The sequence below is a fragment of the Seriola aureovittata genome, chromosome 3 (genome assembly GCF_021018895.1).
Source record: "Seriola aureovittata isolate HTS-2021-v1 ecotype China chromosome 3, ASM2101889v1, whole genome shotgun sequence".
NCBI classification, from domain to species: Eukaryota; Metazoa; Chordata; class Actinopteri; order Carangiformes; family Carangidae; genus Seriola; species Seriola aureovittata.
In genome coordinates, this window is record NC_079366.1 from 25,683,943 (window position 1) to 25,710,522 (window position 26,580).

At 42.2% G+C, this 26,580-nt stretch overlaps 3 protein-coding genes across 3 annotated transcripts; all 3 read right to left on the reverse strand.

The window, feature by feature from the left end:
- Positions 1-194: 194 nt before the first annotated feature.
- Positions 195-5,547, reverse strand: plk1 (polo-like kinase 1 (Drosophila)). Its single transcript, XM_056371961.1, has 11 exons — positions 4,825-5,547; positions 4,190-4,358; positions 3,721-3,865; positions 3,536-3,629; positions 3,171-3,396; positions 2,946-2,988; positions 2,637-2,734; positions 2,435-2,512; positions 1,678-1,832; positions 1,290-1,472; positions 195-1,162 (listed from the first exon to the last, which is right to left on the reverse strand). Exons 1-11 carry the CDS (start codon positions 5,185-5,187, stop codon positions 968-970), a joined length of 1,749 nt encoding a protein of 582 aa, XP_056227936.1. The 5' UTR covers positions 5,188-5,547; the 3' UTR covers positions 195-967.
- A 2,527-nt stretch (positions 5,548-8,074) lies between these two features.
- On the reverse strand, positions 8,075-9,953 carry rasd3 (RASD family member 3). Its single transcript, XM_056372870.1, has one exon. The coding sequence runs from the start codon at positions 9,088-9,090 to the stop codon at positions 8,329-8,331; it is 762 nt and encodes a 253-aa protein (XP_056228845.1). The 5' UTR covers positions 9,091-9,953; the 3' UTR covers positions 8,075-8,328.
- Positions 9,954-14,919: 4,966 nt separating this feature from the next.
- Positions 14,920-21,260, reverse strand: LOC130166984 (fascin-like). The gene is made up of 5 exons (XM_056372868.1): positions 20,275-21,260; positions 18,075-18,231; positions 17,861-17,982; positions 17,438-17,608; positions 14,920-16,510 (listed from the first exon to the last, which is right to left on the reverse strand). Exons 1-5 carry the CDS (start codon positions 21,104-21,106, stop codon positions 16,305-16,307), a joined length of 1,488 nt encoding a protein of 495 aa, XP_056228843.1. The 5' UTR covers positions 21,107-21,260; the 3' UTR covers positions 14,920-16,304.
- Positions 21,261-26,580: the final 5,320 nt, after the last annotated feature.

The window sequence follows — 26,580 nt, forward strand, 5'->3', positions numbered from 1 at the left end:
GTGCTAAACCCCGGAATGTAAACATTAGGCAGCATTCAGCTCTGGTGGCCACTTACATTGTTAACTTTAAATTAAAACAAATTAGATGAGGTTAGCTACATTTTCCACATAGTCTCAAAAGTTTCCAGTAACCAGTTTGAAGGTGCTCGAATTTTGTTAAGCGCCATTATCTTCCAAGCTGTAAATGTGACTGAAACAATAAAAACATATATTTTGTCTTGTTCAAGAGAATCTTTATTTAGACTTGAGTAAAATTAAACCATTTTTACAACACGTATACATGTTCAGCAGTCTGTACAAGTTTGTACATCTTGTTGAAAAAGATATCTAAAATAGACTTTTATGAAAGAGTAAAACTAAAAAAGGGAAAAATGTACATGATGAAGACTTATTGACATGGTCCATTTCTCTACATACAACACAGATAAAAACAGACAAAAGCAGACCAGAGAGGCTTTTTGCATCTACACAGCCAGTCCGAGTCTCAAGTCCCCCACTACACATTTGTCCACTCTGGCTTTAGGTTTTAAAGCGTGAGACAGATATATGAACAAATGCAAACAACCCATAAGCGGAGTGAATCAAAGAAGAACATTAAAAACTTTAAGATGATGAACATGGGGAACACAGAACATTCATCATTTCCTCACAGACTCATTTGAACATTGTCGTGTGCCAGGCTGCAGGAACGCGTTTGTCAAAAGTAAACTTCACCAAGACAATTCAGATACGACTTGAGTGAGTTTCTATAAACAATAGAGGACAGGGGAAAAAAAAAAAAAAAAAGATTAATTTTCATGGTACATGTCAAAGCCTCAAAGATGACATAAAAATCATTACACTGCAACTCTTCAATAAAATAGAGAAGTTAATTGTCTGTCCCGTCCTCAGAGAGGCCGACAGCCAGGGAGAAGTGGCCGGTGATTAAAGACAGAGACTGTGATTGAAGACTTTGGGAAAAGGTGGTCTAGTGTGCAGCGGGGGTGAGTTTGCTGTCCAGCAGTTTCTGCACCATGAGCTTGGCGTAGCAGATGCGGCTGGACAGCTCCTTACTGCAACCGAACTCCTCCAGCAGAGACAGCTTGTAGGTGCGGAACTCTCGCTTCTCGTCGATGTAGGTCACCGCGGCCATCAGCGGACACAGGATCAGCTTGGTGTGGTCCTGGCAGAGGAGGGGTAATGAAAACGTAGGTTCAGGATTCGTGCATATCATGAAAAGAGGAAAAACTAAAAATTGTATTCAACAGCTAATGTGAGAAAACGCAGAGATGTTACAGTGCGCGTCTCACCTGGAAGAAGTTGATCTGAACGGTGCCGTTGGTGAGGTGCAGGACGATGGCGCTCTTTGTTCTGAACCAGAGGGAGAGGTAAGGAAGCCTGGCAAGCTCATCTCCTTCCCGCCGTGCCATGTTCGCACCGGCCTTCAACAGGTGCTCACTCATGTAATTGCGGAAATATTTCAGCAGGGTTATCTACAAGGAAACAGAACAAGTACATGGAAATTAAGACCATAATAAGAACAGCTTCTTAAAAAAAAAAAAAAAAAAAAAAGAATGGAGGATATTAAGTGATTTACAACGTTGCTCCTGTAATGTCACACACACACACACACACACATACTAAATGAACCTGAGAATGTTTAGAGGTCATCTTTGCAGAAATAAGTAAACTCCTGACCTTCTTGTTGAGGGTAGCAGGGCAAGAGCGCACGCTGAGGTAGGATTCAGCCGCCGTCTTGTCGATGTACTGCAGACTGTCTCCGTCGGTGTACATGATCAGACGAGTGTAATCGTTGAACAGCACGCCAACGCTGTTGTCACAGAGCTGGTAGCCTGAAACACACAAGTGACATTCTTTTTTAAAACATGAAATACGCAGCAGCACTGAATTTCATGGCCAACATCCACTGCATAACAATACAATTGCTCTCTGGTGGACAAACAACGGAATCGCATTACATTACATATACAGAAACTTTTGCATTTTATTACTGTCATTTCTTTTTATTGGTCGGCATATACACAGACTTCTTGTCTTGGCCAATTTATCAGTTGGGCTCAAGCTTCAAGATAAACAGTCCAACCTGTATGCGTATACACCAAACTGTAAAATGCTGCTTCTGTAAAAAGGCTCATGAGAGATGTTAAGGACAAATGATGAATTTGCAAACCAACTGTTGCATCTACAAACTACTGGGTCAAAGATGTCGCTTTAAAATCATGCGTGGTAGCTCAGCTATAGTTTAAGTGATGTCAGTGATTGACTAAAACTATAAATTCACTTTTCCAAATTAGTGTAAATTAATGTCCATAAGAACCAGATTGACTAGAAAAATAAACTTTTTGTTCAATCTCATTTGATGAATGACAAAAAAAGGTTTAGAAAAGTGTGAGCGTCACTGGCAGATGGACGTGGAATCAGTTTTATTTCTTACCTAGTCCATATTTGTCAGAGTAGTCGACCCATTTGCTGATCCAGAAGATGGGGATACATGCAGGATCCTCTGCCTCTTCTGTAAACACGAATGGAACAAATGTTTTGTATGTAGTGTCGTACTACAGATCGTACAAACCATTAAAGTGTGCAACATTGACATGAAAAAGAGTCGTCAGTGAAACCAAAGACTCTACACTCACCCTGGCGTATGAGTGCCTTCTCAGAGGGCTTGGCAGCAATGATACTGTTGAGCTGCTGTAGCATGTCTTTCAGGTGGCATTCTGACGCCTCAGTCTCCCTACACACAAATGAAAACATAAAAAGAAAGACAATTATAGTGGTGTAAGACTCTGTAATTTAAAGTTTTAATTATTTAAATGTAATTTCTACAAAGTGAAGAGTAAATAACAGCCAATTAAACCAAAAAGGGAAGGGGAGAGAAAGTATTTTTGCTGAAGCTTGACAGATTCAGAGTGAGCACTTCTAGACATTGTACAAACATCTCTCACCTTTGAACAGGTTCATCCTTAACGTCCACCTTCTCTGTTCCAGCTGGAAAGAGGGAAAAAAAAAAAAAAAAAATAAGTCATTAAAACACAGACCTTTATATTGGGATACTGAGTACCACTGATCTGGAGAGCTGTGCCACCCAACATTTCATCATACTTTAATCTGTAGTCTGAACTGACTACTTTGGTAATTTGTCTTAAGTCAAGTACTACTGGGACCATTACCCTTGTTGTTAATAGCAGTCAGGGGGCGCCTCTGGCTGAGCTCCATAGCTGTGGAGGGAGCGATGGAGAACCGCGGGGGCACAGTGAGACATGTAGTGGGCAGACGTAAGGGGATGTAGCCGGATGTGAAGAACTCGTCCGCTTGCAGCTCAGCGATGGTGGGCCTCTGAGCAGGATCAGCGTGCAGCATCCGCTTGATGAGAGCAGATGCGGACGGGTTGATGTGCTGCAGAGAGAGTTTTGAATTCAGGTTATGACAGGTCATGAGAGTGGGGAAAATAATTGTGTAAAAAAAAAAAAAAAAAAAAAGAAACAATATAAAACTTTATTTTGAAGGGATTGTGTACTTTGTTAGTTCCGCTTACCCAGGGGACAGTGTAGTTGTTTTTCTTGATGCGGTTGTAGGTCTCCTTCAGACAGGAGGTCTCAAATGGGGGCTTACCCACCAACAAAGTGTACCTGAGAGAACACAGATGGGGGGTTTGAACCGACTGTGCTGAATCATGTGGAATAGTGCTGTTCCAGAGTTTGCTTATGTTTCCAAACTTACAATATACACCCGAGCGACCAGACGTCCACTTCATAGCTGTGGCCTTTCTTGCAAAGCACTTCTGGTGCAATGTAGTTGGGTGTTCCACACAGGGTCTTCTTCCTCTCGCCATCAAACTCGATCTTAGTGGCCAGGCCAAAGTCCCCTAGAGAGGAGAGGCAGACAAGCTTTTGTAAAGCAGCAGACTAAAAAGTTTGTTTTTCCAGGACACAATGTTAATTTATCCTAATTGAAGGCTTATTTGTGTGTTTGGTTCTCATGAGAAATCTTTCCACCAGTCAGTGGAAACCAGTCATCCAGGAAGTGTGACAAAGGTCTGATGTGAGGGTTAGGGTGTGTCTTATCCTTTGTTACTGCGCTGGAGGTTGGTTTTTGAGTGTTGGTAAATGTTTCTGATATTTATTACCATCATCATTGTAAGAGAACTGGGGTTAAGTTACATTATTTGCAATCCAACAGTGACACTTACCTATCTTGACCTCCATGTCATCATTGAGGAAGATGTTGCCCAGTTTCAGGTCTCTGTGGATGACTCTGTTGTTGTGCAGGTACTGGACACCCTTGAGCAGCTGTGTCATGTAGTAGCGAGCCTCTGGCTCAGTCACAGCCTTACGACGCTTGTGCAGCTCCAACAAGGACTGAAATAGAAAAGAAAATTATTGGATTAATACGTATATCATTATGGCAATGAAAACTATAATAAATCACTTCAGACCAAGTCTATAACTCCCACTTTCTTGCTGTAAGGCCACTATGGCAATAATAAAGAGGGATGTAGTGTGAACTAGTTTGATTTAATAAACCCAAAATGTTAGTGAATGGACTGGACAATGAATACAATGCAGATATTTGGGAGGGGACCTGCTCAGCACATACAAGGGGGTCAAATTCAGCAAAAACGAAAGATTTTTATCTAATTGTTGACTTTATGGCACATACATTATTTAAAAGTGGCCCCATGTTCAGAATTTACTTGTTTTTTCCCATGGTTTCAGCTAACTACACTCGGACTGGGAAGACAACGGAAGACACCGCCGTGATAACCGTTGGCCCTGAGAAATGTGGTCACTGGAGAGAAAGCACGTATTTTCCATATACACTCACCCTTCTCCTGCAGATTTCCAGGACAACAAAGACAAAGTCGTCGTCTTCGAAAAACCCGTGGAACCCCACAATGTTCGCATGGTCGAGGCTCTTGTGAATGGCGATTTCTGAGGACATCTTCTCCCTCTGGTGCTGCTTCAGGATGAGGGACTTGGGCACGATTTTTCCGGCGAAAACCTGCTTCGTCTCCACATCTGTGATTTCATAGCATTTGGCGAAACCACCTTTTCCGAGGAATCTTCCCCTCGTGTATCTCCTCATGGTTCGTGGGTCCACCAGAACATCTGGGATTTCTTTGAGAGGAGCTGATTTGGGGTCGACATGGGCCGACGGATTCGCCGGCTTCGGAATACCTGCACTCATTTTCGATTAAAATGCTTCTCGGCGTCTTTAAAGAAACGTTTAAAATTCTTCAGCAGTCGAAGTGTCGAAAACAGCTTAACCGATGTTGTTCAGTCCTGGAAGCTAGCTGGCTCCCATACACCTCTGAATTCAAATCAAAACTAACGTTAACCACCTTTGAACGCGAACGTTAATCAAACATTTGATTCAACAGGAAAAATTTTGTGCATATTAATCTCAAGATAAAAAAAATAACCTGAGCTAGCCGTGAAATTAATCGCCAGACTTGTCCCTCGGTGGCTGCAGCGTTGCCCCGTCCTGTCTTTTGACAACAGTCTCTGGTACAAGTTTAAAATGCTGCCTCGGTCGTTACGGCGCTCTCTGATTGGTCCACTCGATTTGAATTCGAAGGCGGAGCAGCAAAGCATCGTGGGAAGATCGGTGCAAAAATAGCCAATCACAGACCGAGAAAGTCATATTCTGCGATGTGATTGGCTGAAAGGCTGTCGCTTGTTGCCCGTGAGTTCCTAAAACGCAATACTGACGGGAAATGTAGTCCTAGTGGGATTTAATCAAACAGTTGTTGAGTACAAGTTCATGTTGTGGAGTTAGTGGTCATTTACTGTTTGAGGAGGAAATTATTTTAAATTATTTACTCAAATAAATGGCAAACCAGCACTGTGTACAATCCCCAGTGTAAGTATGACTAAAACATCCTAGGTTAACATTTCAGTCAAGAACAAACAAAAGGATCTAAAGTGAAAGGATGTATCTCTTTCTGAGGAGCATTGTAGATCCCTGAGTTTCTAGTCCACTGGTTATCAGTGGTGGACAGTGACTAAGCTGAAATGATTAGCGGATCAGTCAGTTAGTTGAATGACAGAAAATGAATGTCAGTCATTTTACCAGATAACCCCTGTGCAAGCCTGAAAATGATATTGGGCCTATCCAAAATATAAAGGTTACTATTCTCAAAAGAGAATATAATGCCTGTAGAAGGACCTTTTGTGTGACCACCATAGACTGTATAAAAAGGTAGCCACAGGTCTGAACCAATTCTGTGTCAATAGCTCCTAAAATACTTTGCACAGAATGTGGAGACTTACAGCTTCCAAACAATGTATAAGTTGTCTTATTTGTTTGGACATTGTACTTTAAAGGATTAATAAGTAATTATTTAAGTCTTCTTTTTTTGAGCAAAGCAAAGTCAAAAATTCACTGGTATCAAGTTCTTGAATAATAATATTTTCTAGTTTTGTTTTTCTATGATAGCAAACTCAATATTTGAGGGTTTGGATATTGATCAGACAAATTGAATCAATTTGAATATGTTAACCTGGACTTCAGGGAACAATGATAGGCCTTTTTCACTATTTTCTGACATTTCATACATTTAACAATCAATTGCTTATTAAACAAAATAACTGTCAGATGTATTGTTAATGAAGATATTTGGTGATTCAAGCCTTACAGTTCTCCTATGATGGATTAGTACAACCTTGCCTGTGTGTTAATTACTTGAGACACAGAAAACATTAAAAGGACAAATGAGCGACAAATGTAAACAATGAAGGTCTTATAACTAGAATTTGACATCAGCTACAGGTTAAAGGATGGCGCACCTGTCTTAGTTGTTCTAGGTCCTCACTGGTGCAAATTTCTAACAAATGTGTGATTAATCAACACAGAAATTATATTTAGTAAACTCCAAACTCCTGCAGCAACATCCAGGTCATGTAAAAAAAAAAAATCTATTTGTGTATTCTGTTTCATCTTTTCTTATAGCCATTGTGTGGCCCGGAAGATCTACGCCTCTTCCTTATTGATCTTTTTGTGCCCACAAGTGTTATATCTGTTTTCAGCAGCAGACTATAGAACTGACATGGGATTAGTAGAGGAAGATAAGAGGAGAACAAGTGGATGAGGAGAGGATAGATGAATGAAAAGACCATGAGATTTGTGGGTTTGTTTATGCGCTTTGTTCCACTTGACAGTGTGTGTGTGTTAAACAGCACGACGTGGCTTTATACAGAGAGGAGCTATTTTTATGGAGCATTGACACATCTAAATATCCCCTCCATGCATCCGCTAAAGCTAACAATGGAGGCTGACATTGATGATGAAACAGTCTGTCTTGATCTATACACTGACCCACGGTGACAAGTTAAAAATGTAGATTTTAATATGTTGTAGGACACCCCAAACTCTAGAGCAGTAGAGGGAGATTGACTCAGATAGGATTGGAGTCAGGAAAAAAAAATTTCTATAAATGTCTTGGTCTTTGTAAAAAATATAAAAAGCACAAAATCAAAAATTAATGTTGGTTAAGAGGTTTTAGGCCTACTGGGCAAGATGAGAGTTTAAGGGACATATTGTCAGCCGCCTAATCATTTAATTGGGCTGCTGACTTGGAGTAAGGCAACTGAAGTACTTAGTCTAGTTTTGAGGTAGCCTATTGTACTGATGTGACGTAGTTCTATGATATTTCATACTTTTACTCAGCTACATTTCAGAGGCAAATGTTGTAATTTGCCCAGTACATGTATTCTACAGCTATTCTAGTTACTTTGAAGCTCAAGTTTTTACATATCAGTAAAATATAATGTAGATTAAGCAGTTAACATTAGCTTTACTTCAAACAGCCACAATATAAAATGCTGCACATATACTAAGGGGTAATTTTGCATTAGGAGCACTTATACCTTGATACTTCAAGTAGGCTATTTTGCTAATAATCTTTTTTAGGTAAAATTGTGAATGCAGAACTTCTACTTATAATGCAGCATTTTGATACTGTGATGTTTGTGCTTTGATTTAAATAAAACACTCTTTCGTTGGACAAAGTACACTCAAAATGTGGTTTTAATACCGATGTGCAGTGTGCAGAAAATGTAGGAAACAGACAAAATTCACAAAAGTTATTTTATAGGCATAATATAAAAATATACACAAAACACATATAAAGTGCATGGCATGTAAGCAGGGGTTCCCTAAACTATCATGACTATACTGCCCAGACTAAAGACAGTAAAGTGTCATAGCTGTAGTTCATAGGGGACATTTCCACCGCTGCACAAACCAGGTGTAGTACTGTGATGACCAGCAACACCTGAACACGAGCAGTCCAGCTGCAGAGTCCTTCATCAAACACAGAAGATGTTCTTATGACAGGACACAGCTGTTGCTCTTCTTCAGTGGTGGCCTTTTCTTGGCTGCAGGGCTGGGCACCGTGTCTCTCCGCCTGCACAACGCAGGACTCAGCCGGTGCGGCAGGTCCACCTGTTGCAGCAGCGCGCGGAAAACTCCAACCGTGTTTCCACCTGTGCGCGCGGACGCCTCCACGAAGTTGGCGTCCCATTCGCCCTCCACTGTAGCCATGACATCACCCGCCAGCAGCACGCGACCTTCGGTCTCGGTGAGATCTCCTTTGCTGCCAACTACTGTGATGGGCGCACGCTTACCGCCCCTCAGCTCCAGAATCTCGTCTCGGAGCCGCCGCACCTCCTCGAAGGATCCCGGGTCGTCCACCGCGTACACCAGGGCGAAAGCGTCACTGTGTCGGATGGAGAGCTCCCGCATGGCCGGGAACGAGTAGCTGCCGCTCGTGTCCAAGATCTCCAGATGCATCTTCCCTGACCCAGCGGTGTCGTACTCCAGCACGTTAAGCTCCTCCACTGTGCGCGTGTACTTGAGCTCAAAGCGGTTGTGGAGGAAACGGCGGATGAGCGCGCTCTTCCCGACCCCCGCCGCTCCGAGGAACACCAATCGCACCGTGTTGGGACGTCCTGACATAGACATGCTGACCTGATGCATGTGCCCCTGAGAGAACAGCTGTTTCCACCGACAATATGCGACCACTGGTGGGAAACGGACTCCTGTGACCTCCGCAGATGCCACAGGTTCTGGTCTCTCCTCTACAAGCATTTATAGGCTGGCCACCACTGCTCTCCACCAATAAGATCCTTCCCTCTGCCCCTCTCTCTCGCATGATGTTAAGCACGATTCAAAACGGCAGGTCAAGTTGTTGACTCTGTTGTTAAAGACCAGCAGCCCAATGACATTTGGCTGCATGGAAACATAAACGAATTTAATGTCGTTTTACTGCATGTCAACAGTCATATAGTCATATTAGAGGGGGACACTTTCCAGGGCCACGTAAATCATGGCACTTCAGCCACTACCAGCTCATTCAGAAACTTGGAAACCATTGGGACAAGCAAACAGCCATATTTACTTGTTTATAAATGTGCTTAAGAGATTAGACATTTATTCATTAATAAAATCTTTCATTTAGAGATCTGACCAAGTAGACAGCATAACATTTGTACAACATAAATACAAAATGTCAAAACATGAATGTAATGGATTAAGAAGTACACTATTTGCAGATACACACTTATTAAGTCCACCACTACTGAAATGATTAGTGGGTTACTATCATTTTCAGCCATGGTGAACAACTATATAATCAGATCTCAACATGTTTCACCATTCAAACTCACCATCCCCAGTAAGCTGATCTAAAATGCTATACCTATACTTGGTGTGTCTATTCCATTGTTTTGCATTTTTTGGTCCATTTCCTTTATCGGTTTTGCTCTTGGTCCATTATCCCCACGTGGTTTTGTTATTGGGTTCCTAGGAACTCAAAGCCTGATGTCTGGCAGTCATAAAGCAATGGTCAGTCATGCACACACAACCAAGATAGAGACACGTTCTGTCATATTTACACCAGGTATGAGTCATGGAAGGTTTCTCGTTAATCCTCCCACAAAGATCCACTGTTTGACCCAAACACACATATTGTTGAGGTTATATAAACATGTACTGTACACTTCCTGTTATTAAAAATGCTGGAATTGTGTTTGAGTATGGTGCAATTTTAGTTTTGATCTGAAATGTTAAATCATTCATGAGTAGATTTAATCTTTTGTATGATTTTGACAGCCAAATGATTACCAGCCGAGTGGACCACACCTATTTAGTGCACTTAGTGGTGTAGTTAAGTCATACAGACTGATAGCACAACAGATGTGAAGCAAGAGTGGGATTTCAAAGAACCAGTCAGATTTGTATAAGGCTATCAATAGGATGTTAGACAACCTACAAATTTTCTCCTGAAGCGTGTCATTATTGTCACAGGATACAGAACAAAACTCTCCCTCTGTGTCTCTTGCTGACTCACACCGTCTGGCTGGACATGGCTATCGGTGGGCAAACAGATACTGTGATAATTTGACAATGTGTGCGTACATTTTGGTGCATGCATCAGTTTGTTCTATCTCTTATCTCTACCCTTGAAGAAGGTCAGTGTTTCCTGTTTAATATAAGGCAGCAAATAAGACAGGAGCAAATTAAACAAAACAAGAACAAATCTGCTGACAAACTCCCCTGAGCCGCTGTTCGCAACAGCACTTTCATTGGATCCAGCTGTCACGAACCTGTCCACTGTTTATGGCGTTTTAAAGTAGGCCAATAATTTGGCAAAATTTGCAGTATTTTGGCACAGCAATCAGTTGTCATGCATCTGTTTCACAATAGGAAATATCTAAACAATATTGTCAGGAGTGGTAATAAACGATTGAATGTGCACTGTATAGTCAAAAGTATGTGGACACCTGAACATCACTCACATATGCGATTTTTGAACATCTCATTATTCCAAGACTGCAGGCATTAATCCTGCTATAACAGCATCCACTAACCTCTGAGAAGGCTTTCAACAAGATTTTATAACCTGGCTGCAGGGACTTCAGATTATTAGTGGGGTCGGCCACAGATGTTTGGTGAATGGCCTGACTCACAGTTGGTGTTCCGGTTCATGGAAAAGATGTTGGATGAAGTTGAGTTCAGGATTCAGGGCTCTGTGCAGGATAGTCAAGTTCTTCCACACCAAAATGGGGAAAAACATTTCTTTATGCACCATGTTTTGCCATATTGAAACAGAAAAACAAAGTTGCCAGTTCTGTGAAGTTAGAAGCAAGCTTTTGTCTAAAATATCATTGTATGCTGTGGTATTATCATGACCATTTACTGGAACTGACCCACACCATAAAAAACAGAGGCGTTCACATACTTTTAGCCTTGTAGTGTTCAAAAATCATCTTCACAGTATGTACACTAGATGGCAGCAGTAGACACATTAAAACAACATTACATTGCAATGAGGTTAAATCAGTTAAGTAGTTCAGCTAATACACTGGAAAATTACTGGTGCTAGAAATAAGAATAAGCTACAGTGCTGCAGTTCAAACAACAAGATACACTCCTGTAACTCAAATGAATGAAACTACACAGAAAATATGTTGACATTTCAGAGCAAGAATGCACAGGCATAAATAATAATCAATGATGACAGCAGAAAACAACTGTTTTGTATGTTAAGATATAATAATGACGTCCTGAGCAGAGAAAGAAGGTAGGTCTGGCAGCGCGTGCATGTTAATACATGTGCGTGTCCCCTGTTCCTCCCCACATGTGTAAAGACACAAGGACCACCCATAGTTGAGATGGCTCAGGTGAAAGCAACCTTCCAAAATATCCCTCCACCAAAGAAACCACAGTTTTAATCTAAAAAGACCTCATACAAAGAGAGAGATAAGACCAGAGCACAGGCGAACTGACCACGGGGACTAGTGGCTCAAACTCTGGTCGGCCGGCGGCCCATCAAAACATCCATACAGTTCTTCAAGTTTTTACTACCTTACAGTCAGTGTGATTGGTCCGAGCAGATAAATCTATAGCTGAATTATTTCTTTCCCAGTCCGACCGCGGTGCGAATACTGGCTTTACTTTACCAAGATGGATAACCGTGTGAGCTCCAGCCTGACTGGGAACCTGCTTTTCTTCTCCTAGATGTGTAAGTAACTTTATTACTACTTAATGTCACGTGTCTGTTTTCATTAGCGACGGTTACAGTTGGCCATGGTAACAGTTAGCTAACTTGCTGTTGCTATGGCTAGCTAGCTTACTGCCAACGTTGCTGTGTAGCATGTAACAGCAATGCTAGCATGGGGCAAACGGTTGTGGCTGGATTTTTTTTTTTTGTTGTTGGCTCTCATACAGGGTAACTTTATTCTGTTGTGCCTCTTGTTGTGTGTTTAGTGGCCGCTTTCGTTGGGCTTTGTAACACCTTGGTGACTGAGAACGTGAAGGGGGTGGGGGGGCTTGTGGCCGACAACACATTTGTTTTGGCCTGAGATGCTGGTGGTCTAGTGGGACATCTAGTGGCAGGGGCGATGGTTAATGTCATGGCTTACTGGTTACTGGTTACTATTATTAAAGCCGGTTCTTTTCCTAATGTGACAAATCAAAATGTCTGCTGTCACAGAGCTAGAAAGATACACAAAACGCCCTGTTCTTGCTAGAGCTTCAGAGAGAGGCATGAGACAGGAGGTTTCAAGCTATAGAAGTGTTTTTTGGTGCTTAAAACCAAATGTATTTTCTCATATATATCAAAACTTCATATAAAACAGTGGGAAATATGGGAGCCTTTCATACATAATGTGTTTGAGTACATAAGCCCATGAGATGTGGTCTTTAACAGCAGTGAAGATGCATGAAGGATTCAGTTTTCCTTTATGGGTTCTAGGCTCTAGGGATGGCAATGTTGGTCACTCAGTTGGTCCACCACGTTGGTACAGATTGAAACATGGCTTGGCACTTGTCATGTTACATAACGTGTTACTTCATGCAACTGCAGCCTGGTGGCACTTTGCAGCACTTATTCTCATAGGCTTCTCCTTCATTTACTGTGGCTGGATTGTATTTCATTTGTATATCTCTTGGGAAAAAATCAGGTCCTAAATGAATAAATATACATTTAAATATCATATATCAGCATGTTAGCGTTGTCATAGTGAACATGTTAGGATACTGAACCGCTGGGACAAAGTACAGCCTCACAGAGCTGCTAGTGTGGTTGTTGAGTCTCTTTATTAAATGGTTAATTTAGCCTGCGAGGAAGGAGACTTTTCTCAACTCATGAAGGAATATTTAATCCTTTAGTTTATGGGAAAAATTCAGTACTACCCAAACTGTAGATTCATACATGGCTTTCACTGAAAATCAACAATATCCTCCTGCAAGGAGAGTTTGAATAAGCTCTTCTCTTCCTGTTTAAGTGCTGTCACAGACTCATAACACTGACTGACTCAGGTTTCTCCTCTCTTCTGTCCTATTTCTCATGTTCAGCAAAATCTTCTCTTTTTATATTCCACCTCATTCATTTCCAGCTCTGTCTCTCCCCTGCTTATTATTCTCTCCTTCTTCCACTCAAGAGACATATTAGCTTTTGGCAACAGACAGATTTGGCAACAGCCTGCCATGTGTTTTCTCTTACGGATGATTTTGCACACACAACACACAAACACAGACTGCCTGAAAAGACGTGAGAATGGGAGTATTATTGTATTAGTGTGAGCACAGTAGGAGCTTCAATTCGTTTAGGGACTATCACATGTCTGTGATATCTTGTGGTTTTCATTTACTAAGCCTTCTTTCACTCACTCAGTGTCTTAAGGGTCAAAGAAACTGTTTCTTTAGTTGTGTGACTGCTTGACTTAGAGTATTACAAGGTTTATTGAGATTATTTATCTATGTGTGTCTGTCTGTTACATCTCCGAACATTCATCCCCCTCAAGCCCCATCCCTGCCATTACCTGTTACCATGGCAACATGCAGAGATCCTGTAGTGGAGGATGAGGGATGTCTGTTGGTCTGTTCCTGTCTGTGTCTGTATCAGAACACACATTTAAAGTTAAGCACACAGTAGAGTGACTGAGCAATTTTCCAAAGAGGAGAAGAGCTGAGTTTTCTCTGCAGAAGGACAGAGAATGTAGAGTAGGTTACCTCCCTCTGCCCTTGTCTTCCTTTCTCCTGTACAGTTTTGGCTCAGTGAAATCTCAAGGGGACATGATTCAGGTGAATTTCTTCCTTCACCCACACACAACAGCATTTGCAGAAATCATGACAGTGGATTTTTTTTCTTAGCATAACAAAATGGTTGCCGCATTTGAATAACTATGACAATTTGCTAAATTGAATCCATGACATGGTCATTACCTCTTCAATTTCAAAGGGAAGGAAATTGACACCCAGTGCAGCAGTGTGGCTCATTTATGTGTTTTAACAACCTCTGGACAACAATGGAGCTCTAGGGCACAAATGATGCTGATGGATTGAAAAGTTTTAGACTTTAAACAATCATGATTATTTATTTATTACAGCTGAGGCTGATGGGGAAGGCATTAGCTTTGCAGGTATTTTGTCATAAACTAAAGTATTGGACAAATTAAAATTCTGACCTGGTGATGGCACTACATGAAAGATTAAGGCATCACCAAAGTTATTACAGGTCATGGGATCAGCAAAGTCAGTCAGCTTTGTCCTTTAGGGACCTTGATATCCGTACAAAGTTTTATGTTGATCCAAATTTTATTTGTTGCACTATAACAGTCTTGAATTAAGTTTAAAGATATTAGCCTCTCGGATTTTTGCCATCACCTCAGTATATGGAGGTAAATTGAATTTTTGTTTGTGCTGCCCACAGCTTTGAAATGTTACATGTCTAGAAAGAGTGGCGCCCCATTACTTTGGATAATCCACGTAAAAATGGCCACAGTTTTCTTCTAAACTATTTCTTTGGGAGAGTTGATGGCAAAGTCTGTGGTGTTGTCTGGTGTATTACATTTATGTGCACAGAGGTAAGAACAATCTGTTGATTGAAAGAAAGAGAGAGTAAAGGAGCAGGTCCACTGTTAAGAGGGAAAACTTTATTGGGGTTTTTTACTCAGTTCAGTTCAAATGTAAGAACATGAAAAAGAAAAGGCTGTAAGGACTGATGCTCTATGGAAGGCACAGCCACAATAATAGCCAGAGAGATGACTGACTCTATCATTGTGTTTACACACCAGCAGCAGCACCCAATCTAAGGCAGACAAGTCATCACAACAGACATGTGCTTTTAACTTTTTTCAAATAGACACTACATTATTGTGCAGATTTTGAGTCACTGACTATTCATAGTTGGAGATATTGTATCTATGATGGCATATTTGTATACAGTCTACTGCATTTATGTGCATTTAAGTGTTTAGTGTGCAGTAACTAGGCCCTATTCACAACCTCCCTTTCATTTCTTTATTTTTTTAACAGAAATGGTCTAAAAACGCTCCTTCAGTCAATCAGTATGTTTCAAAGCTCCTTTAACTCGTCCTCTCCTTTCATTTATTTCCTCCTCACATATATTGTAAATTTAAAACCTTAGGAGGACCCAGAGAGGGCTGACTGGATCTAGTCTTAAAAGAAAACCTTTGACCACTGACTACTTTCTGAAGATGAAGCAAGTCTATGTACGGATTTTGTCTGCCTGCACATTGAAGACTAAAGAGGGAAAAATGGAGAGTGTGCAGGCAAAAAACATGTGAGATCTGCCAGCCATGTCCCATTTTTCTTCTCGCAGCCTCAACACACTTTTGCATTCAAAGTTTCCATTGTTACTATGTTTTTGAAGCATTCAGTGACAAATAAAGCATTATTTACAGCAGAAACATGTTAACCAGTTACATCCCTTTATCTAATGTTCTTTATGGTTTATAGTTTAAAAGAGAACAGGAGATGAAAACAGCAGAGCCAGCAGGACATTTAACAGGAGAAGGTTAGATATTGTGAATTATGAGTTATAGCATTGTACATGTTCGTTATACCAGTAGTCACCACAGAGAGGCACGACTAACAACAGTAATCGTCCTGACATTTATCAGGTATATCTTGCGTAAGTTTGACTGGATCTGAAACATTTAATGTGCAACCACACTATGATTCATTCATTAAACACATCAGAACAGCGAGCAATTTTAAATTCAAACCTCCAGTAAAAAGCCCAGTAAGAAGAGATAATGATTAAGAAAGAAAAAAGAATAAAAAATAAAACACCTGTAGTGCTTTGGTGCCATGACTTCCAGTTTATCAGCTTCAGTTTCAACCACACATCCATCCAGACAAATTCACAATTACACACACACGCAGGCGCACACACATATGCAAAAAAAAAAAAAAAAACCCAAACAGCTACCTACAGTATCTATCAATAGTTTGAAGCATTGTGTCAGATATTGGTGAAGTCCGGCTGTGCTTTCTCAGTATTCCCAGAGGGTGGCGCTGTCCAGGGAGTCGACGGTGGCCTTTAGACCCCCAGCATGGTCTCCTTTAAGGTACTTCCCCCCCAGTGCACGAATAGCCATCTTGTTAAGGTCACAGAACTCAAACAGGAACTGGACAGGTGTGGCACTGCTGCATACCACCGCTGTGTCGTCTCCAACACACCAATACTTGCCCTGGGAATCTGCACAAACAACACACACTTAATGTAGCCCAACTCACACACTGTACTTATAAAGTTTGGTGATGTATGTTTATGTGTGTAGAATCACTTGTTAAAGGTCAGGGTGAGATGAAAATATCTTTTCACATAATCTTCATTTAAATGTTTCAGAATTTACAATACAATTTGCTTATCAACATTACAATATCCCAATTTCATCATGGAAATGAAAGTTAATAGATAATATCGATTCATTGTTCAGGCCTCGTGCTGGTTGAAATGTTAACAGGACAGTAGCTGACCCATATACGTAGTAATGATATTATTCCCATTAGATATTTTTAATATTGACTTTCTCTAAAGCAGAGTGGAGTCAAACAAGGCTGTGGTGAGCACTGTTTTAAAAGCCCACAGCAAACATCACTACATTTAATTTCACCACAGGATTTTATATACACAGGATAATGCAATTTGATGCAGTTTCTTGCATTAAACTAGAATTACTGTCTGGCAGTTGTTCGGTTGGCACCAACCATTCAAGTTGCAGGAACTACGGTCACAATCTCCCCATCATGATGTCACAGTCAAGTTGACCTTTGACCTTTTGGATATAAAATGTTATTCTAGTAGACCTACTTGTTTTCTCTGTACTCTGTGGATTTGATGTTTTGTAACTGCAATTGTGGCTGTACGCCACTACAGCAATGTACCACCTCCGCCTAATTTTCGGCCATGAAAAACTCTGCTGTTGCATTGTTTCTTACTTTTCTACAATCAAAAACAGCCAAAAGCCATCAGGTTGATAAAAATATAGTTAGTACATTGGGCTTTACTCTAAGCCTTTAGGCCAGCAGTCATGTGAACTCCATGACTTGCAGAAAAACATGTAAGGACACCACATCAGTTCTGTAATATAATTTTTTTTGTATTTATTAAACGATTGCTCACCTTTAAGGGAGTAAGCACCGTTGTGGAACTCCAGCTGGAAAACATCATAGGATGCTCGGTTAGAGTCCAGGGTCGCCATTCCAGCTTTACGAGCCCCGATGAAACCATGCTCACCGCGAAGGACGATGATTGGGCGGTTGATCAGCTTCATCAGGAACTGTTCAGCCTCCCCTGAACAGACAGACTGATTAGGGTCGTGTAAAACTGATCTGGGTTTTGTTTCCCTAGTCAAGAAGAAGCTCTGACACTTGACCTAAAAAAAAAAACCTGATATTGCATCAAATTAAAGTGAAATTAACAATGTTACAATGCTCTCAAAAAGTATATGCTCATGAAAACTCCTTGGTTGCATCATTGAGAGCACTGGTTATCCACTCTTGCCCCTCGTAAGTGATTTCCCATCAGTTCAGAAACATCACTGACCTGCGTTGTCAACAGTAGCAGCCAGCTGCCCGTTTTTCTTGGCGATCACATACTTGCCGTTAGCCGCACGCACACACACACGACCGTCACGCCACTCCAGTTCAAAGTAGCTGTTGGCCGATCTGTGACACACACATTAACGAACTCAATGTACAGACTGTGAGGGATTGTTGTGTGTGAACTAAAACGGGATATACAACGTGCATGTGTTTACTTGGTGGAGGCAGTGCACTGCAGTCCTCCACTTGCTGTCAGGGTCCAGTATTTTCCAGCAGCGGTTCTGAAGGCACACTTCCTGTCCTCACGACTCATCTCCATCTGGAAGACTTCCTGGTCCCCTTCCTCGTCCTGATTGGCTGACAGGTCCATGCCTAGAAAAGTGGGGCAGTCTGCTGTCAGCTTTCATTTGTCTCTGGAGGTTTTCCGTCTGAAACTCCGCTACCCTCTAATTCATGAAGTCTCTCAGACAGACTCTTAAAGGGACAGGACAGCTAAACTTTCTGTGCCCGGCGGGTAGGGGTGTGGCCACACGGATTTGTTGTATTATCCCACCCACACGGGATGTGCCAAGGTGAGAGGAACAAAAGAGCATGGTGATAATAGCAGAGTAAGCAGCAAGGAAGCAAATCTACCCAAATGAGAAAATATGAGAGTTGCACTCATTAGTCAAAAAGGCTGTGGCTGAATTGCATTCTGGTCTAATAAGGATACTGTGGAGAAATGCTTCTTCTATGGTGATTTTCCAAAGCTTCACACTTGAGACTCAAACACACATAACTTAAGTCCCCCGTGTTAGCAAATCGTTGCCTATTTACACATCTAGCAGACACGGAGCAACATTGGCGTTTGTTTGGAGTCTCGTTTCTGGCCACCTGAGGAGTCTTAAGTCCAATAATCACTCTCCTCACCAGGTAGTTGCTACCTTTGACTGTCTGTACAGAGGGTTTATAGAGCGTTTTTTTGCTGACAGGAGCTGGTGCTGATGCTGAAAATTAAGTTGCTGAGAGCAGTGAGAACTGAGAATGAACCAAAACAGTAAAGTTGAGGACTTTACAAAGCCAAAACAATGAGCTTAAAGACACAAAAACCGCCTGAAGAGCTGAGGGGAACTGCAGTGAGAATACTGTGTCTCTGTTTGTCACTATGAGCGGCCACTTTTAGATTACAAGCACACATACAAGCAATTATATAAATATAGTTATAGTTATATAATTATGCAAATTAGTGCAGCTTTAACACAGCTTTAAAATGAAAACATTCAAATCATACAACTGAAAGACTTTGATCCGAACCTGCTATTTGCTTATAAAGACTTTCCTTCAAGGACATGAGACTTGACATGAGGCTTTATTTTATTCCTCTTGAACGACTTAAAACAGCTGTGAACTTCCTCACAACAGAGTTAAGAAAAAAACATCTTGCTACTCAATAAAGGACTGACACCAAAACCTAATTTTAACCATCAATCCTCTGGCTGACAAAATGCCCATACATGCCGACACTGAGCCTACTGTCCCATTCGGATTTACTGGACTAAATGTTAAAAGCGCATATGGTCCGTTTTAGAAAGAGAGAAAAATTGTGAAGGTTGAACATACACCATCTCTTTGCCCTAATGGATGTGTTAGCCCTCAGTCTACCATTATGACCACTTCAATGAAAGACCAGGTCACAAGTCAGCGCCCTTATTCAAACAAAGATCTTCCGTCTTCCACAGTCCATCTCCCCTGGAATGCAAGCGCACACACACACACACACGCACACACACACACGCCATTTCTACATACATTAAAGTATATTAGTACATTGACTACATGGATGAACTACTGTCAATGATCACTCCCATGCACATGGCAGCACAAAATGAGACTGAGTGGCAACAAGACAAAGAGGTTTCATGTGGCATCAAGACACACATTCAGCAGGACTGTCTGAGTCACACCTCCCTTTTTTGTGGCCTGTTTTCTCTGCTTCTCCTCCATTTTATCCCTTTTGTCTCTTTAACAAATCCCTCCTCGTTTTCTGTCTTACTCTCAGTCTATTCTGAGGTAAGGATGATGGATAACTGTAGACTGAAGCTGACCCTGAACCAGCAGCCACAATGCAGGGGTAGAATTACTGCAGGAAAAATGTTAAGCTAGGCAGACACTGGCCAAAAGGAGGGAGGGAGAATGGGGAGGAGGGATGGGGGGGAGAAAGTGAGAGCATGATAATGAAAAACACATGGTGTGAGGAAAATGAAGAAGCCTATCATCCCCCCCCGCCCCCCTCACACACACACACACACACAAGAATCATGCAACAGCTGCTCGTGGTGTGTGCACAGTTATGCAGTGACTTCATCAGTATGGTGAAATATGATTTTTTTTCTCCCCCCCCCCCCCCCGTGGCTCTGTGTGGCTGCAGAGCCTCACCTTGCCTCGTGGAGACGTTTCTCTCGTTGCCTGCAGTCAGCACGACCTGCGCGTGGCTGCGCTCCAGGCCAAACAGTTCATCCTTCCCGACCCGGGTGCTCTTCCCAGACTTCATTGTGCCGGTGGGACCCACGGGGGCCAGGTAGCGCCCGTTGCAGTCGCGGAATGCCACTTTTCCGGAGCGGAACTCCAGCATATAGCCGGTATCCTTGTCCGTTTTGGTGGACAGGCTGCCATCGTTGCGAAGGAAGCGATTATCGGAGGTCTCGAGGTGGTAGCGTTGATCACGGTAGACCAGTGTCACAAGCGAGTCGACCCCCCATGGGACATCCCGGTCTATTGACACCTCCTGCGGGCCCCCTTGGACGCTCAGGTGGGCGAAGCGTTTGCGCGCAAAGCTGTACAAGTTGACCTGCGGATGCACAGCCAGGTGCACACTCCATCTCTCCGCCGGTGAGGCCGTTTGCGCAAAACACGTGATCCGGTCCTCGCTGCCGCCGAGGAACCGACCGTAAGGTTCGGACTGAAGCGACCACCGCCCGTCCTCGTGCGCGGTGATAACGAAGCGGCAGTCCCGGCCGCGCGTCTCGCTGTCCGCGGTAACGTTGCCGTCTTTGTCCGTGGCAAGGTAGCGGCCCAGGTGTGAGAGGAGGAACACGACGCTGCCGTCCTCCCCGGTCTGCTCCAGGGTCCAGGTCTGCTTCTTCTTCAGGCTGCTGGCCGAGGCGTTGATCTTGAAGCCGAAGGTCTCCGCCGTCAGATACTTCCCGATGCTGTTGATGAGTCCCAGTGGGATCTGCAGCAGGTCCCCGTCGGCGCCGTTTGCGGACATGATTGTCGTGTGTCCAGAAGAGGAAAGAAAAGAGATGCTGTGGTTGAGACGGACAGAGCGAAAAGGGGAGAGTGAATGTGGGGGCGTCTGAGGGAGGGACAGAGAGAGACAGAGGGAGAGAAAGCTGCTCTGTGCAGACTGACGATGAGTGTCCTCTGACTGAAAATCAAGACTGCCTCTCCAGAGCTGCAGGAGTTGCAGGACTGGGAGTTTTTTTCTAACAGCAGTACACGCCCCAGATGCAGGCAGAGGAGCTGGAGGGAGATTACTGCAATTTTGGCAAACCACCCCACCCCCCAACCCCTGCTATACCCACTGTATACATACACACACATGCACAGTATATCGCATTGAGTGGGCTGTCATCCAAAACATTGCTAATAACTAATTTCCGTCACATCCATATTTCCCCCTACTTTCCCTCCCTCTAATCGAGATCTGCTCACCCTCAGTTCCACATGGATAGATCCATTCACCAACTGACAGACCACTGTTTGTCTCCAGGGCCCTGTTTGTGTGTGTGTCTGTGTATGTGTGTGTTTGTGTATGTGTTGGCTATGAAACAGAAATTGATGATCAGTGGGGAACTATGAGGGCACATCTATCTATGTGGCCAAAGGTATGCTCTTTCTGCTCATACTTTCTTTACTTTTAGTTTGGGGCCTATTTTCATGGTTTGGGACAGGCCTGTTAGTTTCACAAGGGAAATGTTATTAGACTAGTATACACAATTATATTTTAGACAATAGCCTGCTTCAGACTGTAAGAACAGTTTGGGGAAGGTCCTTTCCTGTCCACAAAGCCTGACCCAAAAAGAAATAGTTTTGTGTGGAGGAACTTTTCGGGCCTTCACAGAGCCCTGACCTCAACAGCATCCAGCACTGTTTGGATGAACCAGAAGAGATGTACTCTACATACTCCTAAATATAAATTCTCCCTGCTGCAGGCAAGGCAGTGTGCCTTTTGTCTCTATCTCTCTCCCCTCTCTGCCTTTAATTGCCCCGGTGACTTCTTGTCATGGTAACGTATATGTGCTGTAGGGTGAGAGGTTATATCTGGTATAACGTTCTCTCCCCAACCCCCTCTTTCTCTCTTTGTCAGACAGAAAAAACTCTACACTGTATGATCTAGAAATGCTCAGCTCTGAATGACTGTGCTGAGTGGAGCTGTGCTCAGCAGTGCATGCAGGTATAACAAAAAAAAATGTGTGTTCTGAATGTGGACATGGAAAATCAGAGGTTCAAAAGCAAATGTAAAGTGTGGATTTCTGTTTTCGGCTTCAGTTGTTTCCTGCCCTCTTCTTTGTGATTACACCCGTTTCCATCTGCTGCTCCGGTCAGGCCCGCCTGCCTCTTCCGTCCTCCTCCCCTGGGCTCCATCATGACTCATGCCTGCATGTCCACCTTTATTTATACTGGAGAGACTGTTGACAGGCGTGCGTGCTTATCTTTCCTTCACACCTAATACGATAATATTAGCAGGGCAATGCAAAACCCCATGGTTTAGACTTTTGAGCTGTTTTGTTTGTTTCTTCTCCTGTGACAGTCAGAATTTGATTATGTAAGTGGTGCTGTTTTGACTGTCGAAAATATCTGATCAGAGGTTTTGTCCAGCAGGCTTGTCCAAAGTTATCTGTGTCAGCCACAGTGTGAGTGACTCCTATGGTGTCCATCAATACAGAGAAGTTATCCCCAGATTGCCTTTGTAAAACTGAAATAACTTGCACTTACACTGTTGAATGTATTTTGAGGAAACTTGACACTGTCTTCCCCTTGTTTTCCCATAGTGAAAATTCTGCACTAAAGGTGGAAAGATTGGAAAAGTTCATGAGTAGCTCACAGCTGCTGATCGCCTTTGTGTCATTCAATGTTTATGAAATTTACTGACCTGCAAAGGCTGTGTGTGTGTGTGTGTGTGTGTGTGTGCGTGTGCGTGTGTGTGTGCGTGTGCGCATGCCTGTTTGTTGATATGCATGTTATAGTGTCAATCAAATGAAAATTAATCAAGGACAATTGTGATGATTAATGAATTGTTTAAGTCATGTATCAAGTAAGTGCCCAGTGTCTCTGTAAATAACAGTTCATAAAATTATTTCCCCATCAATCAACTCACTGTGAGCAGTTTGTATTTGTCTTTATATTTCAGTGTTTGAAACATCATCTGTAGAAGAGCAGCAGGATATGAAACATCTGGTAGCCTATGATTTGCTGGTGAAGTGATGGAAGAGGAAACGAAGTGGGTCTTGGCCTGCGCTTGGAGAGTCTGAGGGACATGAAGACTTGGATGGCTCCAGGTAAGAGAATCTGAAGGTGGGGCACTTTGAAAAAGCATGGCATGGGCCTGGGCTGCTTGATGCTGGATACAGCTCAGCTCAGGCCACGTCGCCCCCATCTGGACATTCAGAGAACACCAGCAATCATACGGCTGTACATGTTACACGGCTGAAACAGCAACTAATTAAACAACCTTATTCTAAATACAGTCAAAGCCAAATACAAATAGAAAGTACATTTCCTGTATGTGCAGCATTAGAAATGGAGTCCCTCTCACGTCGATTTCATCATTCCTGAGGTTTCTTTCATTTCCAGTTAAAAAGCCTTCAGGTGTTTTTCCTCACCAGCTTGCCACACTGCTCCTGTTACTGCGCTTGAGCAAATCAACACAATCATTATTAGAGTTGGTCACTGGGTGCTGCATACTGCCTGTCGGCCTATATTTTTAGGATTGCTATTAAAGTATAACAGAACTTCTTCTGTATGCAATCACTCATAAAACAATTATTAATCAAAAATAATTGCATAAAATACACCAATAACTGCTGGCTGTTGTGCTGTAGAGAAAATCTCTGAAGTTTGAAAATAACATATTGCTCACAGGTGAAAGACAGTGTTAACCATAGCTTCGCACAGGTGTTACCAGTGGCATTAACTATGACTGTGGATATTTAAGCGTCCCAGTGAGCCACGACAATGTGGCAGTGAACTAATGCCAGGACCCTGAAACTGAAGCAGCTAATTAATGTTATATAATATTTATGCTTGTACTTGTTAGCTCTTGTCTCTATCATGTCTTTTCTTCTACTGAAGTTGGCACGCTAACCAGCTTTCTGTAGCCTACAATCTGCCCTGAAGACGTAGTGGTGTTCAGAGGGTGTATTATAACCACTTGTTTAATAAACACATCGATGGCTAAAGCTCTTGCCAAGCGACAATCACCACCACCCGTTCTGCAGCAGAGAAAACTTACAAATAGCCCCTTAAAAGTAATGGTGTGTTTTCAGGGTCTCTGACCTCCAGGTAACATGTAGTGCAGCTTGACACTCACTAGATGGCAGACATGTTACTTCTACCATGCAACTTTTCTCTCTCTCTCTCACACACACACACACACACACACACACACACACACACGTGCATACATCAGATGTTTCTATCACTTGTCCGGGAACAATGAAAGTAAAAATAAATAGATGGAAACATGAAACGCCGGTCAGAAGAGCGCCTGAAGGATGATTTTGCCTGTGTAATGAGCATTGGTTGTTTGAGGCGATCAGTGCATGCTTTTTATTTTTTTTAGGTTAGTCACACAAAAATATAGAACCTACATCCACAACACAACAGAAACTCACACTGCACAGTATATTTTCCATATTGTTAGGTGCTGATTTTGCAGTGACAACTAGAGATCCAAGTGTTGATTGGAGTGTTGTTTGCTTGCTGACACCACTGATAAGGTGACTATCTTCCAATAGGTGCAGCACGGTATAAACTTGTTTACTTTTAGACTGTCAGACAACAACTATGGAGTGCATGATAATAACAAGTTAATCTTGTTTAATGCTATGCTATGTGGTGAAATCATGTTTGTTCAGTGTTATATACCTATCATCTCTGCGGATACAGTCAAAAGAGGTGATGAGTTTTGTTCCAAAGACCAAGACTAGTAAAACTGAGGTTCTGCAGAGCCACCAGTCAAATAGCCTGCGTTTTGAATTACATGTCCACTGAATGAAAAGACTAGAGTTACAGCATATAGTCTGCTGGTTTGTTAACTCACAGCTGGAGGTTAGTTTCAGCTTTTCTGGGCTCACAACAACCATTTTATTGGACCAGTCTAACTCTTTTGTAAGAAAACTGATCTGCAATGGGTTTATTTGCTCTGGCTGTGTGGATCTGGGGGTCCACCACCTGTATAAACAGTGTGTGTGAGAATATGATACAGTAACAAGAGGTCACCGTCTTCTCTCCAGAGTTTGCAGGGAAGAGGACAGTGTGAGGAACGATGCAAAAGGAGTGGTGAGCACTGTACATGTGAGAATAGGTTTACCAATTTCTTTATTCATTCATATATTCTGAATACGCCCACATCTATCCAGTAATTTACGATTTATCCACATACTTATATCTCCTCTGGTCAAGGCAGTTTAGGTACATCATCTAAATTAAGAGGGTGTTCCTACTTTATGCCACAAGGCTGGTCTATAGAGATGTCAGTGTCCATGCAGTCATGGGCTACTCAAAGTAAAGGATCTATTAACCTTTCTCAATCATTCTTTGAACACCTCTCATCATTTGTACTATGCTGCTGCCTCTTACCTCTCAGGGGACCAAAGAAGAAGAATGGGAATGACAGGTTACCAGGGAAGGAAGATTCTGGAAGCAGAAATAAATGAGAGCTGAATGCTCGCAGAAAGTAAGAGCAAGCAAGAAATGAGCCATATGGGAATAAGAATAAGACAGAGAGAAAACACAGAAGTAAATAGCAAATATTTGGACTGACGGGTTGCTGCTTGAAGTTTGGTTGCATGCCTAAGTTTGACTGAACTGTTGGTGCTAATACACTATGTTACAACATGCGGCATTACATGTATGTTTCAGAATACATTTAGTACTCTTATTTATCAAAAAGGTAAAACAAGAAAAGTAGCTGCAGAAAGATGTAAGTTTTAAAGCTGCTGTGAGGACATGGTCCGTGATCCGTCATGTTTGTACAAAAATGTGTTATAAGTACTTTTATTTAAAGGTTATGTTGTATGATAAATTCATATGTAAAATATTTTAACACTGGAGACAGATGTTGATTTGCTGTGATCAGAGGCGAACAAGCACTGAACAGGGGACAGTGGATCAGTCTCAAAAGTCTCCTTTATCTTCCCTTTTCCTCATCTCCTTCTCTCAAGCTATTGGAGGAAATCGTCTAATCCCCTCCTTTTAACACCTCTTCACCAATGGGCAACCAGAGGAAATGAGTCAGAAAGGATAGGTAGAAAAAGTATTAACATTCAACCCTGGGCTGCGGTTTAGTTATGAGCTCTGTCAAGTTAAACAAAGCTTCACTTGTACAACTGGCTTTAATTTTCAAAATAAAACTTTTGAAACTTGCGTTGACATTTCTTTTAAATATTATATATATTTGCCTCAATTAAAAATACATTTGGTCAATATATTCTATTTAATTTAAAAAAACTAAACATA

Coding starts and splice junctions, on each gene's coding strand:
- rasd3 (XM_056372870.1), bottom strand. CDS start 9,090: ATGCTTGTAGAGGAGAGACCAGAACCTGTGGCATCTGCGGAGGTCACA.
- LOC130166984 (XM_056372868.1), bottom strand. CDS start 21,106: ATGTCCGCAAACGGCGCCGACGGGGACCTGCTGCAGATCCCACTGGGA. Junction 17,609..17,860: donor TGCTACTGTTGACAACGCAG/GTCAGTGATGTT, acceptor CTGTCTGTTCAG/GGGAGGCTGAACAGTTCCTG. Junction 16,511..17,437: donor CGGTGCTTACTCCCTTAAAG/GTGAGCAATCGT, acceptor TTGTTTGTGCAG/ATTCCCAGGGCAAGTATTGG.
- plk1 (XM_056371961.1), bottom strand. CDS start 5,187: ATGAGTGCAGGTATTCCGAAGCCGGCGAATCCGTCGGCCCATGTCGAC. Junction 1,833..2,434: donor CTCTGACAAATATGGACTAG/GTAAGAAATAAA, acceptor TGTGTGTTTCAG/GCTACCAGCTCTGTGACAAC. Junction 1,473..1,677: donor CTGCTACCCTCAACAAGAAG/GTCAGGAGTTTA, acceptor GTTTCCTTGTAG/ATAACCCTGCTGAAATATTT.